General features: G+C 37.0%; 1 protein-coding gene across 6 annotated transcripts in view; it reads right to left on the minus strand.

The window, feature by feature from the left end:
• The window catches only part of ZDHHC21 (zinc finger DHHC-type palmitoyltransferase 21), a 57,133-nt gene that overhangs the window by 35,704 nt on the left and 383 nt on the right, over window positions 1-21,046 (minus strand). For 5 of the 6 annotated variants that reach the window (XM_054809212.1, XM_054809208.1, XM_054809211.1 and 2 more), the window contains exons 2-6: window positions 18,019-18,115; window positions 14,187-14,390; window positions 13,300-13,398; window positions 10,540-10,651; window positions 8,833-8,971 (exon numbers count right to left, since the gene is read on the minus strand). In XM_054809212.1, coding sequence (XP_054665187.1) covers window positions 8,833-8,971; window positions 10,540-10,651; window positions 13,300-13,398; window positions 14,187-14,340 — 504 coding nt within the window. In that variant the 5' untranslated portion in view covers window positions 14,341-14,390; window positions 18,019-18,115. The remainder of the gene's footprint in view (window positions 1-8,832; window positions 8,972-10,539; window positions 10,652-13,299; window positions 13,399-14,186; window positions 14,391-18,018; window positions 18,116-21,046) is intronic. The other variant, XM_054809209.1, reaches the window with a different exon arrangement.

Below are 21,046 nucleotides of genomic sequence, written 5' to 3' on the forward strand. Positions count from 1 at the left end.
CAGATTGCTACACACAGGCTCCAGAACATAAGAAAACCATTCTGTTAAACAGTCTCATTTATAAGACCCCTATACCTTGGCTCCCAGCCACAGTAAATTTCATTTTAACATCACCTCTTCTGTAATAAAAATAACAACATTCCTAGCTTGACTCTTAAAGATGGTACCTACAAAATCCAAGTATCTCTATTGGATTGGTCTCACTGTCTATTATCCAGCATAAACTTATCTTCATTTTTTAAATTTTGGCCTTAAGCGGATTATTATAACTTTGGATATGAGTACAGAACCAAGTTGCCTCATAGTACAGAAGGATATGAATTTACTGTATTAGCTGCTCTGGAAAGCCTGTTCTCACCCAGTAGAAAATACGAAAAGTGTAAGAGAATTTTATAGATCTTTTTCAAAGGATAAAACACCTTATTTTTATCACAGGAAAACATTTGTACATGGCAGTTACTGTAGATGTACTGCAAGTTCACACCCCATCTTACCCTTTGATAATGAGTTAACACACTCATTCTCTTATTTATAAGTTACGATTATGTTCTCAAGGCTGTCTTTTGAATGTACACATCTGTTTTTCCACTTAGAAAAGCCAGATCACAGCAGGAAACTATTAAAACCTTTCAAGTAAACTTTAAATTACAACCAGAACATAAAAGTGAACTGAATGAAAAAAAAAAACAAAACCACAAAACCAAAAACCAACACTGCTTTTGAACCCCCCTTCTTTACATTCAACCAGTAGGACTTAAGGAAGAAGAATTCTTAGATTCAGGAATAACAGGTTTTAATTAAACAGAGAACAGTTAAAACAAATTGTATGTAGTAAAAAAGTCTGATTTTAGATTTAAATTATTTCCACGAAGGTTTAAAATATAAACCCAGGAAAAAAGTTTATACTGGCTACTAAAGCTGTGAAGAAAGTCAGTATTTAATGAACAAGTACAAATCACTAGTTAAGCAGCTAAAATAAAAAAGCAAACCCCACCAGTCTTTTCTGAACTGGTAGGCCAGCTCTTGTTAGTATTGGCCTTTCTTGCTGCTAGAAAATATAGGCTTAATTTCCTTTTTAAAAAAAAAAAAACTTTTCTTACTCAGTTAATGAGTTAATTCAAAGTTAAATCAACTCAAAATAAAAACATTCATACTAATCATTTTCCCGTTTCCACCAGCACACAAAAGCTTTAAAGAAAAGCAAGATAAGTCACAAGTTCTACTAGCTGAAAAATACTTTCTCTTCATATCTTCATATCTTTTTATTATTTCAGAAATGTTTTAATGTACTCAACTTGACAGAAAACAGTGAGATGTAAGAGAAGAGTGCCAACAGTGAAGTCACATTCTGGACCCAGCATCACACTCTCCCATTAGAAAAAAGTTTGTAACACAGCTCTTAGCATCCCCCCCAATACTTTTATTAGAAGAGCTTCTCTTGAGCACCATCTTCAGCAGGAAAAAGAGACATCACCCAATCCATGACCACTGAAAATCCTAGAGTAAAGAAGACAGGTTGCATTTTGCATTTGGCCCTTCTAACCCATGTTAAAACTAGAGGCACAGTAAAGGAAAGACCTTTCATACTGAAGTGAAGATGAAGGAATACTACTCTGACTTTCCTTCCTTACTCCCTCCCTAAAAGATGAAAGCATCTACTGCAAAGGACTGTGGGTTGCTGAATTACTACTGAGAAGAGGTGACATCACCAATGCTTCCTCCAGCTGTTACACAACTCTACGAGAATCAAAGTCTCTGAGGCAATCAACACTGTGCCCTCACCTAGCAATCTATACAAACAGAATAGCATTTTCCTATAGAAAACCAAAGTTTATGCAGGAATAGAGGCTTTTGATAATCAGACTTTAATAACAGAACTACTTTCACAATTCTGCATTGAAATAGAAACGTGACTCCATGAAAATAGAAAAAAAGACCATTGAAAAAAATCCATTTAGGTCACAGTAATAACAATAATAATTATATATTTAGGATGTTGCTGCTTTACATAAAAGCTCAACCCTATTTGGTTTTATTATTCCTTCTCAGAACTGACAAAAACGTTTTTCCTATCTACAAAACCCCAAACTATAATAAATCAACCTTGAAGACTAGTCAATAATTAATCAATCCCTCTATCAATGTATTTTGAACAGATCCCCTTGTTCAAACACCATTTAGGACTCACCAATCTCAGTGCAGTACAAGTACTGACACAGACTGCGCCCCCCCCCCCCCCCCCCCCAAATCACACTGTCTGTGCTAAGAGAAAGAACTACACAGATGGAGCCACAAAGCATAACCTAACATCACCAATGCATCAACTCTCTCTTATGGCACAACGGCAGCTTTCTTCTTCATTGGGTCAGGCTGACATCTGTGGCCTTGGTAGCCCCTTTCGCCTCTACATTTGTCAACATCATAGCCTAACTGCTCTGTCAAAACTTCAGTTCATGTGGATCACCGCCCTTGTCATTCTAGTTAGCGTTTCCTACGCAGCTCAGATGTGCCCTCCCCCCCAGGTTGTTGCCTATTCTAAAGGGTTTTAAGTTCCCTTTAGTGACTACTTCTATCCATCCAGTCAAACTGCAAAGATTCTTGACTACTTATAAAAATGGATAGAAATGTGAACAATAGAAATTTGTCACAAAATAAGAAACAAAGTGTAGGTCTGTCGAGTAAGTTGAGGAACAGATTAAAAACCATGAGATCTGGCATCTTTATCTTAACAGGCAACACCAAAACATTCCACAGAAAGCCAATCTCCGTGACAAATTCACACGAGACCTCTCAAACCCCATGGCAGAATACATGCCATGTCTTCATTTGTGAGATTCGACTGTTATGGATGATCCCTACAGTGAATGCTACCATAGATTAGGAAAACAGCTATTATAGCTATCATACAGGAGAGAGGTCAAAACCAATGATGTGTCTAGGTCAAGATCATAATCAATGGTATGTCCACCAGTTCCAAATTCAACTTTGTTTTCACCCTGCTAACAACAACAACAACAGAAAAGCATGAAAACCTTTAATGAATCCCTGCCATTTGCAGTATTGGGTTATTATTTTCAAGGGCTTACAGTATTGGTTTAAAAATAGCACATTCTGTACAGAGGACAGAGCCTTCAGTAGGACCAACGCGGGACTATTGTGTATGTTTCAGAAGAGACAAAGTGAAAAACAACACCTTCATAAAATTATCATTTACAATGCAAGAATTCATTTATTCAATCTTGATTCTTTACTGAAATATGATAAACACAGAAATTAATATACTAACAAAATATATTAAGATACTTCATCTTTCTCTTGGGGAAGGGATACCTCATGTAACACATGCTAACCTGCTTGTCTATTCTCAGTTGCAAATGCTCAGGATGTCTGTTCCAGTCTGGTGATGAAGTCAGTCTATCAACTTGGCTATCATAAAAACAGTGTAGAATACAGAACAAAGCCAGGCTGTCGGATTCAAAAAAGCCAAGCAAAAAATACAGACTGCAGGAAGAAAGAGGATGGAGAGGTACAAGGGAGAAAATTCAGTCATGTTAAAAAAAAAATAATAATAAAAAAAATTCACAGAACACAAGCTGCATTCTAATAAGCCCTTTTGTAGAGATATTTATTATTAATAACAACCAATGTTTATGTAAAGTACTTTTTGATTCAGGAATATTTCAGGTCTACTAAATGAGTAATTTTCCAAAGTCTGATTCATGACTGATTTGGTTTAAAGTGAAAATGGGAATAGCACTCTGATTCCAAAAATGATTGTCTACACAGAGTTCAATCCAAAGTGATAATTCTGAAATCATTTCAGACTAGAACAGATTTTAAGAAAAGGCCATACAACCTTCACATAAAAATGACACTATCAATACATTAAGTTTAAACAAAATGTTATCCTCTCAGCCGTTCCCATCTTTTCTCTGCAGACTATGTATTTACTTTCTTAGCTTAATTCAATATTCATATACATTCCCTTATATTTATACAGGAGGAGAGCAGGGTTAGTTTGGTTTTGCAGAGCAGTGAGAAGGAAAATTTTAATGTACTTTCATTTTTTTAAAAATTCTCACATCCTGTAGGTCATTTCATGATCCTAAGAGAAAAGGTTTCCTTTAGATTCTCTTTACAATACAAATTGACTTTGCATGATACGTATTTCCAGATCTTAATTAATATTAGTTAATACATAATATCAAAATAAATATTGCTGTAAATAATCTTCTTATGAAGTCTAATGAATCTTTCCCAACACCTTTTATTTGGAATTGGGAAAGCTGAGTCCCAGATAGAGCAGGCTCTCCATGATGTTTCCTCCTCCCTCTACCAATAGAGCTCAGAACATTTTAAAAATTCACTAAGTAACAATATTTTCATAATATACAATGGATAACTGCAGAACCAGCAACAAAATAAAACTAAACCAGAGCACAGGGGTTTAGGTTTTTATACTTCAGTAGTTTCTGCTATGACAATCATTCTAAGAAAATACTTCTAGCAAATAGAATGTATCAGCAAAACTTCTTTTGCTGAAAAGATTAAAAGTCTTCTAGGAATCAGGTAAAATATACTGCCAAAGCATTTATTTTTGCTTCTACTTGAGCAGCTGTGTCTAGAATCTGTGCTAACACAGCCATGTAGAGAGCAACTATGTAGTCATGACAAGACTAGTATTTATTTTTCTCATCTCACTATCCACAAGACTGAATACTTCCTAAAAGATACAGACTTCTGGACCTCGATTTTTTTAATGAAGATGCAAAATTAAGAACATTCCAGTCCTAGCCTCTGAAAATCACCAAAGCTAGCAGAGGAACTCATATGCTGTATTATTGAAAGTATATATATTTTTTTTTCTCTGCTAAGAGCTCACGTAGACAATTTAATTAGCATTTCCTTCATTTCTAGCAGTAATTGTACTCCTCCTGCTGGACAAACAGAAGCAATAACCACAAACCATCTTTCTGACGGCGTATCAATTACAAGAGCCAAGAATACTATGAAGCAATTTTCTGCCATAAGACCTGAAGCTGAAAGATTGTATGTCTATTGAAAATAGCTTCCTCCATAGGCTTTAAAGCTATCACCCTTACCTTATGTAATTAAAAAAGTTCGGGTTTTTCATACTTAACTCTTTGAAAATAAAACCACAAATTTTCATTCAGCAGGAAATACTAACATGCATACAGTGTTCATATTTTCATAATGCATTAATGAGTACAGTGATAAAATTATTATTTCACAATAGCGTTAAAAGCAATTTTAATTCTACAGCTTCTGTGTTATGTACTATTTTAAATCCAAAGAATAAAAATTAAGATGAGGGCATACCACCAAAAAATTCACAAGTATTTTTAATGAGCAGGAAGTAAGCTAATTCCAGATGGCTGTTTAGAAAAAATTATCCATTTTTTTGAATCTGTGCTAAACACTAGCCCCTGTCAATTCAGAAAATTTAAGCTGCAGGTTACAGGAAAAATTTTGACAAAGAATAGCACTTCCATGAAAGACAGAAAGTACTGTGGTCTCTGGAATGTTGTGGTACTTCAGCTTTAATTGATATACAAAGACTAAAAGAATCTTGCAGGATGCTTGCCTAAAAACCTAACTAATAATAAGCAAATCTTCTCACTGGTCCTGTTCATTTGATGTCAAAATTACGTAATTCTGACAAATTATTCTGTGGCACAAAGTTCTATGGCATTATATTCTTAGGACCACTTTAAAAAATCAGCTTAATGGGGCTTTGATGTCGTCTTCCAGGCAGATATATTGACTAGACACCCAGACAAATTATTCTTAGTTTTCTATACTTCAGTGTGTGCCCCCCGATCCTGCAGCTGAAAAACCTGAGAAAGCTAAATGCTATTGAATGTAATACTAGAGTTAACAAAGCTCTGAACAGACCAGACCTACTGTGCCTACTAAGTTTTTCTATACAGTATAAACATATTGGGGGCACAAAATGTTATATACTATAACACAGATCCGTTTTTTCAAAAGGAAGAGTGTCATTTGAAGTGTCCACATATGCAAATTGATAAAGCCAAAAACCCCAGCTAATACAAAACAAAACTAATCAGAACAAAGTACTCTGTTTTTTCTATGACGCTGTGTAAATTTAGGCAGCCAAACATGGGAACCTTCAGGCAACTACATTAAACTGGGTTAAAATAATTACTGCATATGTATTCTGCCTCCTAACCTGTCACATCTTCTAAAGAGTAGATATGAAAAGTAGGCCTCTCTCCAAAAGACTTAGCCCAGTTAAACCATCAAGAACAAAGTTTTACATGTATTAATTTCCTGAACTATTATTAATAACTATTTATTATTACCTCTTCAGAGGTTGTAAATTGTCTGAAGTAAATACGATTTCCCTTTTTCTCTCTTGCACAGACCACCTCCAAGCAAATAATTTGGTTCCCTTTCACACTGCTTTTAAAAAGCAAGGCTAACAAACAGAACTTGGGTTCGTTACCCAGACAGAGTGTAGTTACTTGTTAGAGCATTCAGCGGTCTCTCACGATAAAAAGGAAATATTCTACCATGAAACTACACTATTAGAGAAGCACGGCCAATTTCATAAAAGATTTTATCTTTGGAAAATAACACTCTTTCTGGAAGCATTGCAATACCCCATCCAGTATTCAGATCAATATCACTGAGAAGCCTCTGCGCTTGAACCTCCCGTCAACCCTGTGCATGGGAAGCCTTCAGAATACAGAAAGTATAAGGTTACTCTGTCCAGAAAGGTAGTAGGTTTAACTGAGTCTAGAAATTGCAAAGAACTTTACAAAGCTACTGAAACTAGAAGCAAAGGCATTTACATGTAGTTACCTTTCAAAAACATTAACTTTCCAAAAGCCCAAAATGTAACACATTCATAAGAAATTTTACTTAGACAACAGACTTCTTCACTAATACAGAAAGATTGCAATTTCATATACTTTTTAACTTGAATGCAGCTACAACAAATAAAAATAGCTCCCTCAAATCTCACAATGCCTGTCAAAAAAAGGTGAATATGGAAAGCCCATCTGCAACAAACTGGATACAAAGTGAAAAATGTGACTATGCCATTTTAAGAGACACATTTTATAAGCTTGGCTCCGTTTACAAGGCAGTGTCTATGGAAAGATGCGCCAAGCAGACAGCAAATTGTTCTCTTTTCCATATTTATAGAGTCCCTTAAACCATTTAAATGGAAATATTCATAAAGATTAAAAAAATAAAAAATTAAATTCCTTTAGAATAGAAATTATTTTAAGAGAGATTTGCAAAAATCCTCAACTTTGGTACAGTCCATATAATAAAAAGTTGGTATATATCAACTTGAATATAACACTTTTATCAGTTCTGGATGATCCAAGGAGTACAGTCTTCCTACATTTTCAGCTCTCCTTTGACACACCATTTTCACATATGCTTTCTTGGGAACATCACATCCACTGCATACTGGTATGGGAGCAAATAAGAAGCTGGGAAGGCTATGCCCCATTCTTTTCCAGAAGTAGAATTTTACAGGAAGTTTCATATTCTTATTTTATACCTTTTAGGATACAAAATAATATAACAAACTTCAGTTGTTCAAGAAAATGGAAAACGGGCCTTGCCTTACCCATAACCAAAGGCCAGTCTCCAGTAGCCTTGAAAGATCAGTGCGACATCACCAGCAGAGAGTATATTGGGGTGTCACATCAACGTGGAATAAAAAATCTGCAGCATTTCAGTACTTGGAAAAAATCTCAACAAAATTTAGACTACACTACTAATTTCTAGGATGGTCTTAGTCTCTTCACTTAGGACATCTGGAATGTTTTCTAATTGTGAATATATTTTAAACTGGTTTTCTAGGTTTTTCTCTTTAGTGCACTTGTATTTGTTATAGTCCAGTACAAATACAAGGTCCATTTCAGATTTTGGGTAGAAGTTTTTATGTTTCTTTATGAGCAAGATCTCATATAATTTGCTTCAAAAGAAATAGTATCAGCTTTGCTCTTCTAGAACTTTCAAGCATTCAGCAACTTTCAAGCAAACCTCTTGAATATTCTGAACGTTACAGATAATAGACATAAATGAGCACCAGACACAGAGACTTTACAACTTCAATTCCATAATGGAAGAAATTCCATAATTTTTTACTCTATTCCAATGTGTAAGTCTATTTTTTCTGTTTAAGTGTTCAACTGCATTTTCCTGATGACAAGATGTTGAAATATGGTAATGGCATAGAGTCCAAGTAAAACAAACCAAACTTAATTCTCCCTTAACCCAAATGACCTTTTCAAAGCAACACAAAATCCTGCTTCAAAACCAATGTATATTTTTCTCGTTTCAGAATGATAGTATGCTTTTTCTTATTTTTCTGGCGTTATCAGCATTTTTAAATAGGTACTTAGGATAGAAAATATATACTCTGCATAAATTTACTTCAGAGAAAGCAGAAAGAAATTTGAATACACCTAAAGTAGTTTCCTTGCTTCCACCCAGTATTCACTAATCACTTGTAAAGGAACCTGACTGGTTCTGTCCTCCTTTCCTAGATTCCTAAGAAAGCTAACATTGTGTTTTTAACACACAGAAATCATATACCCTTTTAGAACAATATTTTGTTACTTACCATAAATCAGTTTGCTCACTTGATAACACACATAGAATAATAGAATGGTTTGGGTTGGAAAGGACCTTAAAAATCATCTAGTTCCAACCTCTTCACTGTCAACAAGCAAGCCAGCAGAAACATGTAGTAACTAGACATCAAATTAAGTTACATTGCATTACTAGATATTTATTCACTTCGCAGAGAAAACAGATTCTTACCCAGTTTTCTTTTTTCAGAGGCAAAAAGTAGTAATAATGGCAGAAATCAAGTATCAGTGTATAGGAACTAAGGATCTGAGTGTAGAAACACAGCTGTAAAAACAGCCAATGATTGTCTTCACCAACACAATTATTAATCCTGCAGAGAAACAAAGTATATATAAAGACAGAAATATAAAGACTTTAACAGTGTAGTTATGATAATGTGAATAAGAGAATTTGATTATTTATGGAGCTATTTATTTAAGAACTACTGAGTAACCACACCTTTCTTAAAGTGATGGTCTCTATGTTAGAGATGGCAGTTACTGTAAGGAGTGGTTTCCTTACACTGCCACTTGAAATGTAGGATGCATTACTGAGATCGCTGCTTAGAATAGGAGACATATTTCTCTGTATCTTTATATAGCAAAGATAGTACTACAATTTTAAGTAATACTCAAGTAACCAAATTATTTTTTAAAACTCTGCAAAATGCCACAGTGGTATGTATTATCTTCTGCTGAAGATAATACTGATTGTGAACTATGTGGAGTCCAAAAACTGGAAATGCAAATGAATGGTTTGAAATAAATGTGATCACAGGATACCCCAATGACAAATAAGCATGAATTGGGAAGGAACCTAAGACACAGAAGACAGAACAGGCATCTCTGTTCAGAAACTCCTTCTGCACACTCCAACATAAAGGAGTAAAGGAATTACAAGGATTCTAGAAATATTAAGTTCAAGATTCAAAACCTTTGAAATATAGGTCTAGTCTGCTTCACAGAAGTTATATCGATGCAAAAAATGTGGTCGGGGTGCAATTTCATGAGGCATTGGCACAGATATCAGTACCAAACTAAGCCATAATGACAAAAGCACTATGCTGGCACTATTTTCTGAAGTAACAATTGACAAAAAGGGTAGCTGAAAAATGGCTAAATCAACATAGGAGGATTCTGTTGTCAGTTCTGTCCTCTGCAGTTCATCATTGCTGTCTTGCTGGAAATGATACCTCAAAACTACTGACAGGAATGTTTATTTTCATTTTAAGCTACAAAAACCAGTTTACATAGAGAATTTTAGCCAGATTAGTTCATTTTGACTGAAACCAGTCAGAAAATAGTAAAATAAGCAATTTCGCTACAAAATCAGAGAGGCTATAACAAGTGGGGCATGGTATGAGTCAACATTTTCTACTCAGCACAGCCATTCAGTAAACTAAAACCCAAAAACTGTCTAAAAACAATGACCTAATTTTATTATTATAAAGAGCACCCCCTCCTATAGTGAAATGGTAATCTTTTACTTCAATCCAAGAAACACAAATACTGTTTAATTTCCCACTGATTTTTTTTTTCCAGCATCAGAGACTAAATGGCAACAAATGAAATAAATTTGCCATGTGCAAATTAATTACATTGGGATCAGTTTTAGGAGTAAAATTTCCAATTCTTTAAACAAAATATATGAATTTTCTAAAACTATATGGCATACAACAGATTGACTATGATTAGATGTTACACTGCAACAGTTCTTACTGTCAGTTTTACTTGTAGACATAAGAAAGTCTCAAAGCTGTTCCTTCCCTGCTCTAAATGCCTAAATGATTAAGCACTACTGGGAAAGAAATATGACAAATGAGCAACAGTCAAGATCATGAACTTTGAAATGCTTCACTGAAGCAATAGTAGATTCTTAGAACAAATGTCCTGGTCTTACCATGGACAGTGGTGATCCATCCTCCTCACGCAATGTCCACAACGACTACAATGGTGTGAACGCTTTGGTCTCATCATATTGCATTTGTTACATAATTCCCAATATTCTCGTTCTAGGTGAAAAAGTAAAGACAGATTTGAGAGGTTTAAACTCAGTATAGCACACCCATGGTGAATCTACATGCTAGTGATTCAAGGAGAAAAAAAATTCTTACTACGATCTGAGAAGGGTTAGCAGCATATAAAAAACTTTTTTCGCCACTGTCACCTTAATTAAACTGGAAGATACTGCTGTCACTCTATGCCAGTTTTCTTCTCCAGAATCCTCTCTCCTTCTATTGTATTTCTAGGGAGTAATTATTACAGCACAAAAGCTGTCACATATTTCAGTTATTTTCTTACATGTCCGCTGTGAAAAAACGTATCTGCTAGACACAACCATCATACAATCCTTCTGCCATTCATTCCAAAACTTCCTGAGGAAACATTGCTATTCGAATTTATCAAAGCTAGCTAACTAAAACAAAACACACAATGAATGCTTCAGGAGCATCTTCCATCTCAAAGCATTTTAAGACATACATCTCACAACATGCAATTTTACACATAAGGCAACCAAAGAACAGATAGAGGCTAGGCTTGTATTTTTGGATACCCAATGTGAGATTCTTTAAGCTGATCTCCAGAGATACTGAGTAGCTGAAACTACCAGGAGCTGCTATTGCTCAGCTTAGCTATTATCTCAAATTGCACCACCCAAATTAGGGAAGCTTTTGAAAATGAGAATTCAAATTATATATTCAGAAATTTCATCTTCACATGGGAAACAAATCATACCGACACTATAATACTTCCATTCACAGAAGTATACATTTTCCATCTTTAAAAAAAATAGGTGCATGATGGAGAATCTTAAATACTTTGACTGGTTGTTTCTACCTAAATAGAACTTTTTTGATGCAAAGAAATTTCTTAAATCCCAGTGGAAAAAAAATAAGCTTATTTTTTAGAGTAGGGCATTCTGAAATTTTATTCAGTAAAGCATTGTCCCTATGTAAGCAAAATAAATTCAGCACTTCTGAGCCACCTGCTGGCAGCTTTAATCATGTCTTGCTGCAAAATAACATTTGGACAGTGGAACTGAAGAAACCCAATATCTGAGATTATTAAACTAGTAATAATGCCAGATGGAAACTGATTTACAATCTGTTCCCATAAATCCAGTGTCACAAAGGTGTCACTCCCTAATAGGGTAGCTACCAGCAGAGTTCAGAAACACCCCAACCTCATTTTTGAATACAATTTATACCATGCAAAAATGTATCTTCCTGTCAACCTAGAGAATTCCAGAGAATTGAAGTGCTACTTTAGAAAGTACAAAACCCCTCATATAGCACACACCAAATCATAGTATCATTGTCACAGTCAAGCCTAAGTGTTCCATCTTCAAAAGCATCTATAAAGTATCATTGCCATATGAAATGAATGGAGCATGAAGAGATTGGAGAGCTATTCAAAGGCATCCCTTAAAAGAGAAAGAAACATATGTTCACAAAGGGAATTTGTAGTGGTCCTGGTATTTTGCAGGTAAATGAACATTCCATCATAAATGTGATTTTCATTCTCCAGTTCAGGTTGCAGAATCCATGTTGTTCTTCCTGCAGCAACAACCCAAGTCTGAGAGACTTTTCATTTTGCTGGGTCAAAAGCTCAGTTACCAGGAACAGAAAGAACACGGGCATAAGATTTTCTGCGATTCACATCTGAATCCCTTCTTCCTACTGCTGCCTCGTTTGTGCACATTGTAACATCAGTGCTGAGGCTAAACAGATCATATTTCCAAAGGCATCGTCCCAGATTGTCACTAACATCAGGAAGAGAGCGCAAAATGTTACTCCTGGCATCCACCACGTTGCAAGACAAGACTGAAATATTCACCCCTCACTGCATTTGATACATTTTCTATATTCAAAAAGTACTTACTGTTAACATGACAAAGCTCATGCTGTTTAATAGCCCTACTCCATTCTAACCTGCTATGTAAAAGCTCTATGCATTAGAAAAACACCTTAATAGTATCAAACAGTTCATAAAAATATTGGCTTTCTCTGTGGAGAATTATCAAGGTTTCCAATTTCCTCCAATTTCTGGAACATTGGACACCATACAGGAATTGTGGGATAAATTCACAAAGGCAGAAGGGAATTCTCAACATGTTAAGTTGCTACTCTGCAGCAACACAATGTAATTAGCGTCACACTTCATTGGTTAACAGCCCACACAAACATAAGTCACTGAAAAAAAAGTTGTAAAAAATGCACAGGTAAAATCCAGAAGAAGAGTACCTTCTACCATCACTTTCAACATCTTGCAAATTTAATCAGAAAAAAGCTGTAGAATTTTAATGACTAACTAGCTCTAAACATTTTTTATTAAATATTATCGAGTTAGAAGTATACGCAATATGTTTGAAAGCCTAGAATGTAAAAAAAATCTTCCCATGGAAAAATTTCCCTACATAACTAAACTTCTGATGGAATACAAGTTTTGAAAAAGAAGTTATGAGTCTACACAAGGGAAAGTTCTAGAAATTTACAATTTAAAGACAGTGACATACCGATTTTAATTTCATTCACAATATATCCTTCAGCAGAGACAGCTCATGGTTTCCATCAAATCTCACAAAATCAAACTGATTCCTAATTATTTTGAGGACAACAAAATAACTTTTTTTCAATTACACAGAAGCAACTTAATGTACCTGTAATTGGTATCTTTGGGTTTTCAGGTAGCTTTCCTGGATCAGCTACTGAGGCTCTTAGTAATGAAGCTATACAAAACAATGAGCAGAAGTAATAACCTGAAAAAATAAATAAGCATTTGTTAGTCTTTTTCAGATGTACAAAATATCTACCATACACTGCATCAAAAATATAGATGCTCCAGCACTGAGTTTGAAATTACTCAGCCTTCTCATTCAATTCCAGATATATTTTTTGGTACTATACAGCCTACAATATTAAGCAGTCTCCAGTCTTAAAAAGCAGCAGGAAAAGGTACTAGAGAACACTCTTTTGATAGCACCAGCGGGATGCCACTATGACCTTACTACTGCATTTAGGAAGTTCCTCCAGTGTTTTACCGAACAAGCACCAATCATTCTACACCTCAGAGTCTCTATGTGAAAGGACATTCCCAATGGTCCATCTTCACTGTAAAGCTCGTTCCACTTACAATTCAAGCCTTTTCCCCAGCAAAACCTATGTGCATAATTCACATTAGCTCACATACGACAAAACTAGCAAAACTCAGTTTGTCAACCATCAGTACTTCCACACCAAATTCTGACAAGCACTAAGAGCTGTGGGTGTGAAATTCTGTCACCAAGTTCTAGCTGCAGGATCGGAAAGCCATATTAATGCTCTTCCCCAGTTTCTACACAAACAAGTTTTACCTAACACCTCTGAAATGAACAAAGTGTCTCAACTTCTCAGAACACAAAAATGTAGGATGCGTCCTAGTACTCTTATCCTTTATCTTATCCTTCATCTTATTTTTTATTTTCTTGACCTTTCTCATCTATGTTAACTACTGCCCAAAGATACTATTTTTACTAGTAGAAAAAAGGGCTAAGTTAAATTGACTTACACAAAATCGCCACGGCTGAAATATGTCCTTCTTCATAGTGAGGAAAAAGGATGACTTTTGGAATGAAAATAGTGTTGTACAGCCAGACAAAGATAATCAAGCCCATGCAGCACCAACCCTGAGGGTCAACAACAAAGTGAATTCGTCGTCCCATTGAACACAAACAGGTAATGATCTGTCACGACCCAGGAAGAAAAGATTATCCTAGCGAGATAATAAAAAAAAAAAAAGAAAAAGAAAAAGAAGAGAGTAAATTAACTAGTAACCTACAGGGTTCCACATACATTCAAATAGGAAAAAAAAAAACCCACTCTGTCAGCTATTGATTTAAAGATTTAAATGAAAACTTAAGAGACATTTCACATACATTGTTCAAGTACGAGGAAGAGTAATATTTTACGATTTCATTAACTAGTTATATCTCACTAAAAAGTAACATTATCATCAAGATGCAACTAAAACAAGTACCTGGAAAAACTATTAAGTAATAGATAAGCAAGCAACAGTCAGCCAGCTGGCAGCAGCAAAGGATATAAACGTTAAAGAAGTCTCCCATCAAAATAGAAAGGTTGCAAAGCAAACAAGAAATACACAAAATTATTTATGTTATACAAGGATTCATCCCACCTACCTATCACAGTCTCCCAACCACATTTCAAGATTATTCTTGAAAAGCTTGTATGCTAAAATTTTCACAAGCTTCCCTAGGAATTTGTCATTTTTCTCTGGTTAAAAAACCTCCTTCATGCCATTTACAACAAACTAATAGAGAAAGGAACCACACTGCCCTAAAATCTTTCATGTAGATCATTAAAAGGTATCATACAATAGTAAATTTTCTCACTATTAATCATGATTCGCTTAAAACATGAAGGTTTCCATTCTGATAGTTGTGTGCTAGGTTCTTTTCAGTTTAGACTGAAGAAATCCCACCAAGTCCTACAGTGTGAACTTCAGAGCTTCATAAACTGATCTTCACAAAAATGCAGCACTAGAAGTCATAAGCATTATTCAGCAAGACCTTCAAGGGAAGGATTACTACTGTTACTTGTTTTGTCAGGCTGCCTTCACGTATGCGTCTTAATATTGCAACCCATAAACCCCAAGCTACTCTCCTACCCACTATTTTCCCTGATTTTTGGGCTTCAGGGATCTTGTACACTCCAGATGGATTTCTTTCCATTCCTTTCAGCTTCTACTTGTTACATCGAAATTTCACCTTGTTTATCAGTCAGACATCTCTGCTTCCAGGGGTTTTGCATACTTGTTTCATGTTTGTCTATTCTCACTTCAAGTCACAATTTTTCTGCTTAAAATTATCCGCAAATTTCATTAATGTCTTGGTGGGGTTTTTTTCCCCAAATGTCTAATCAAAATCAGACCCAAATAAGCTATCTGAATTTTTTCCACACTTCTATGCACTCTTTATCATAACCATTTGTTTGCTGTCTTCTAGTGCAAGTGTGCCTATTCAAGTGTAGCTATTAAGTGCTTATTTTTATCCTAAAAATGCATCAAATTTGCTAACACTTGTTTTATAAACCTATGTTGCATACTGAATACAGTTGTTGTGCCCTTAAACCTGTTTTTAAGTTCATGATAACCATAAAAACTATTAAGGCCTATATTTACATTCTTTTACTTTTAGTCTATGTAGCATGCACGCACCATAGTCTGTTGCATACCTGGTATCACATACTAGACACATATGTACAGTCTCTAGACATATAAATGATGTAATATTATGCTCCTGAATGTGCCAGTTCCTACTGTGCCTCTGTTCTAAGTTATCTTTGGCAACCAGCAGGTTTAGAACTAAAAACCATTCTATATCCTTCTAAGCGTGCACTGCTGGAGGATCTGTCTCACTGAGCAGAGAAGCTGTGGGAGGAGGTGAGCAGACTGTACTTCACCAGGGATGCTGACAAAGAGATGGACCAGATCTCCTCCAAGACCCTGCAGCTACAGGAACCTGCACCCCTACTGCACCAAGGAGGTGCAGGCAGAGCCTTAGCTTGTCAGGCTGGGCATGGAGATGCTGAGCCGGGCAAAGTCTGGGAGCTTGTGAGCTCTGGCACCAGGAGGACGGCTCCTGCTCCGCTTGCAGCTCTGATCTACAGAGCAGGTTCTGAGCCCTGGCAGCAGGCAAAGACAGGGAGCTCTGCCTGATGCAGCCTCCAAGCTGGCTGTGCCCAAGCTGGCTGTGCCTGCACAGTGGCAGCGAAAGCAGGATGGGGCAAGAACAGTGGTGGGAAACTCCCTGCTGTTGGGACAGAGGTGCCTCTGCCAGCCCAACCTGCCACCTGGCAAGATTTTCTGCTTGCCAGGGGCTTGGCTCCTGAATACCATGGATAGGCTCTTACTGAGGCTGGTAGCAATCTACTATTACCCTCAGCTGCTCTTCCATATGGGCACCACGGATATGGCCAGGGGAGACCGGGAGTGCATCAAGCATGACTACATGGCTTGGAGTATGAGGGCCAGGGCCTAGGGACCAGGTGGTGTCTCCTTCATCCTGCTGGTGAAGGGGAAGAACTTGAGGAGTAGACAGATCCCGCAGGCCAACAAGTGGTTTTACAGCTTGCGTCAAAAGCCGGAACTCAGGTTTTACGTGCATAGGACTGGGAGGGGGGAGGATCCACTTGACACCATGTGGGGTAAAAGCACCTTTGCCAACAGACTGGTGAACCTGCTGAGGGAAGGTTTAAACTAGGAATGATGGGAGATGGAGGTGGTGACCTATGATGTGGACAATAGAGATCATCAACAAAACAGAGGTGAAGTGGGGCCACATCAAGTGTGTGCACACACTTGACACAGAAACACCACTTGGGTGTATAGGGACGAGGTTAGGAAAGTCAAAGTCTACCTGGAGTTGAATCTGGTGAGGGATATGAAGGTCAAAAGGAAAGTCTTGTACATGTACATGAGCAGCATAAGGGAGGCTACGGGAAATGTAGGCCTGTTGCTGAATAGCGCGAAAGGTGAAAAGATACTAAAAAGGTCAAAGCACCTTCTTCACCTTGCTCTTTACAGGTAAGACCTGCTTTCTGTAATCCCAGGCCCCTGAGACCAGTGGGAAAGTCTGGAGCAATAAAGACTGAGCGAGGGAGGATCACATTAAGCAACATTTAAACAAACTGGACATAACACTTCCAGGGGACTTGAGGAGATGCCACCACGAGTGCTGAGAGAGCTGGCCCTGTCATTGTGAAGCCACTCTCAATTATGCTTGAATGTTTTAAGCTGATGGGCGAGGTTCCAGAGGACTCAAGAAAGCAAGTGTCAACTGTGTTTTCAAGGGCAAGGAGGAGGATCCAGGCAACTTACAGGCCTGTTAGCCTCACCCTGACCCCTGGGAAGGTGGAGCGAATAATCCTGGAAACTGTTTCCAAACACATGAAGGACAAGAAGGTGATTGCAAGTAGTCAGCATGGATTTATTAAGGGGAAATCATGCAGACTGACAGAAACACAGAGGCCAAAAATAACAGAGGCAGCTAGAAACACTGCTGACTGCTGAGGAATCCATCTGTTTTCCATCTTACCAGAGCAGCAGAGATTCCATGACTTCACAGCGCTTCCTCAGAAGGGGAAATAACGGCGCAACAAACAAAACAGAGAGATAAGTACTGACACACTTGTTTCCGAGTGACCTACTAAGTATAATGTGTGAGCAATAACTAGCGAGAGAGATTCTGGAGAGAACAATAAGAATGCCTATGATGGAAATATATCCCAAACTTTTAAAACTCAATGAGTAACTTTTGCCTGCATGACATTATTCACTTTAATAATTAAAAAAACCCAAATACACACCCCAAAACCCATACCTTTGGTGTGAAGTTCCACAACTAAGTTGGAACTATGCAAAAAAAGGCCACATACTCAAGAAAGGGAAATTTTTCATCATCTTCTTCTGTATCTTTTCTGAAAGAAACAGAAAAGAGTGTGATACTCAAGCAATCATCATCACTGCTTTGAAAGGCAGCATATAATAGACTACTTTTTATTCTGTTATTCATATCTCACCCCACTGAGTAGAGCTTCCTCTCAAGCTATTCAGATATCCAGATCCTTTACCTCTCATATCTGAACTGACATGCTGATTCTAACTCACGTTCCTCGAATTTCGATTCTAGGCCATTTCACAATTTTAATATAGATTTAAAAGGACAGGAGTGTTGAGAAAAAGGTCTATATAAAACTACTGTCAGTGCATTTCAGTTACTTCAAATTGTGATACACCTGCTTCCTGCATGCCTATTATAACAATAAATTTTTATATTTATTCATTATACTTTTGTCAGTATACTGCATAAACAATGTTAATATATTGACTTCCTCCAGTAAAGTGAGCTTTTTGCCCTCTCCCTCTTTGTTTATGTAGCTTATTTATATATGTGGGGAGAGGGACAAAATAAGGAAAACCTACACATGCACATTCCAATGATTAGGTAGGAAGCACTAGATTCTAATTTAACTCATAGACAAGGTGAATTTCCAGTCTCTTTTTAGACACTTTACAAATCTATATTTACTCTTCCAAATACAATGTCAAAAGAAAGGAAGACTGATCTCAAATAATTCTGTTCTTTAGGATGCATCATTTCTGATAATAACTACAACATGTAGAGGAAAAAGCAGGTTTACAACAAATCAGTTTAAAAGAAACAATTAAGTGATTTATATCTGTGAAAATTTTCCAACTAAATAATTTAGGATAAAACACACAACACTAATGTTAGAGGTGTTGTAGTTTTCTTCCCTCTTACTGTAATCTATAGCAATTTCTTTCTAAAGAAACATCTCAAACACAAAGCATTTGAAAACAAACGGTAGCTGTGGCTGTGAAAAGCTTCAGATTTGCCAAAACGTGACTCTTTCCTACATGATTAAGAATTGCTCTTGCACTTCCAAAAAATACTTTTACCTTAAGCTGCCTGAACAGCATTTTTTCCTAACCCTTTTCTTTCTGCCCAATTCAATTAATGGTATCATAAACTCAGTATTTGTTCATTACAATCACCTCCAATATGACTTCTGATGTGACATCCACTCTATAATGAGACCACAGAATGAGTCAGGCAGGCAGAAAGTCACTTCCCAGAAACGAGAAAGCTTTGCACTAACCGGAAAGGTTAACATGTAATACAGATTGTTTTAATAGGCAAACTTCAGAAAACGTCTACAACTTTGCCTGAAGATTGTCCCAAAACATACTTAGAAAAGACTGTTTCATAAATAAATCCAGTACAAGCACTACTCAATTTCTCATCCTACAAAGCATGACAACCAGCTCTGGTGACATCCTGCTTCTTGCACTTCTATGGCTGTTGGATTGATACATAACTAGAAAACAAGATCCTATACGTTCTGCCTCACTTTAGCCCTGGACTTCTACTTCAGTAAGAAAAGTAAAAATTGTGAAATGTGAATTCCAGAACTTTTTTCACAAATGCTTAAACAAATCCAGAATGACCGAGATCAATAATTCATAGTATTGATCACTGTGAAATGCAATTTTAAGACTCCACACAAACTGCATAATACTATGCTCTATAAAATACAGTTCAAGAGTAAGAAAAACACCACTCTCTAAAAAGGCTGTATTCTAAGCGATTTAGACAGACAAAGGAATAGAAAGTAGAAACACAAGAGATATATTTGCTATAATATTTGTGATAGCCAAGGCAAGGCCATAACAAGCAACAGCCTCCATCAATTTGTGGATCCAGCTGCAGTTTCAGATCTATGATGTTCCTGAAATCTTAAGAATTACTGCCAAAAATTACTGATGTAAAACTAAAAATACACTTCACCAGGAAAAAAAAAAGTGTACTTGAACCAAGCAACTAAATTACTTTCAACTACGTTTTCAAGAAGTCACTTATGTGGTTATCAAGTGCCAGAACAGAATTATCATTGTGCCTTTTGCAGCTCTTCCGTTTATCAAAACTAGTATCTGAATAACCAGTTAATACAAGCAGCAGCATATTTCTGCCATGACAAAATGCCATGTACCTGACATTGCACATGTTTATACAATAGGTGGTTGTTAGCAGAGATGGCAGCACTACACAGCTGTTATGTGGCTCTTGACAGGTTGGTTAAGGTTGGCAAGACATTCCCACCCAATTCTTTTCTACAGATAGGATCTTGAAAGGCGTACCTATAAACAACGACTGCATTCATGAAAGAGGGCACACCAGCTTGGACTGGGATGTGGCTTGCTATTAATGTATACACACTATATCCTCATGGATCGCAAATCCATGAAAACTATCTTCACCTACTGCTGCCCAAACAGCCACTGGTAGACAGATAACATATGCTACTTAAGCACATAACCATTTGGATCCTCAGTGCGAAGGGAATGAAGACCTACAGTTTCATTTCACTACTGGAGCTGGAAAGCGAAAGTGTGAAACTAAGGTCAGAGGGCATCGTATTTCCTTGTGCTGTGTTGCTGGAGCACATAGCCAACAAAACCCACACACCTTTTCCGTTACCACCACAAAAGCAGCAAATGCCCTCACCATTTAGCAAAAAAACCCAGCATTGTGGAGCCTCAGGAAAATGACAACAATATTTCTTTATTTGGTAGATAAGGAGATAATTAATTCGTTAAGTTTGCTGAGGATTTCCCTTCCCCAGCTCTCTAGACAGAGAACAGCACTCCTGAAGTCAACGTTAACGCAGGCAAAGCAGACATCCAAGACTGGTAAGGCAGATTTAACACAGGCAAAGCCGACACCCAAGACCGGTGACAAGGAGGCCCCCAGGCACCCTGCAGAAAGCCCACCACCCGTGAGCCTTCCCAGGACCGTGCCAAACCGCGCCCCGAGGGGCAGCCGGCGC

Source organism: Grus americana, chromosome Z, assembly GCF_028858705.1.
Source record: "Grus americana isolate bGruAme1 chromosome Z, bGruAme1.mat, whole genome shotgun sequence".
Lineage (NCBI taxonomy): Eukaryota > Metazoa > Chordata > Aves > Gruiformes > Gruidae > Grus > Grus americana.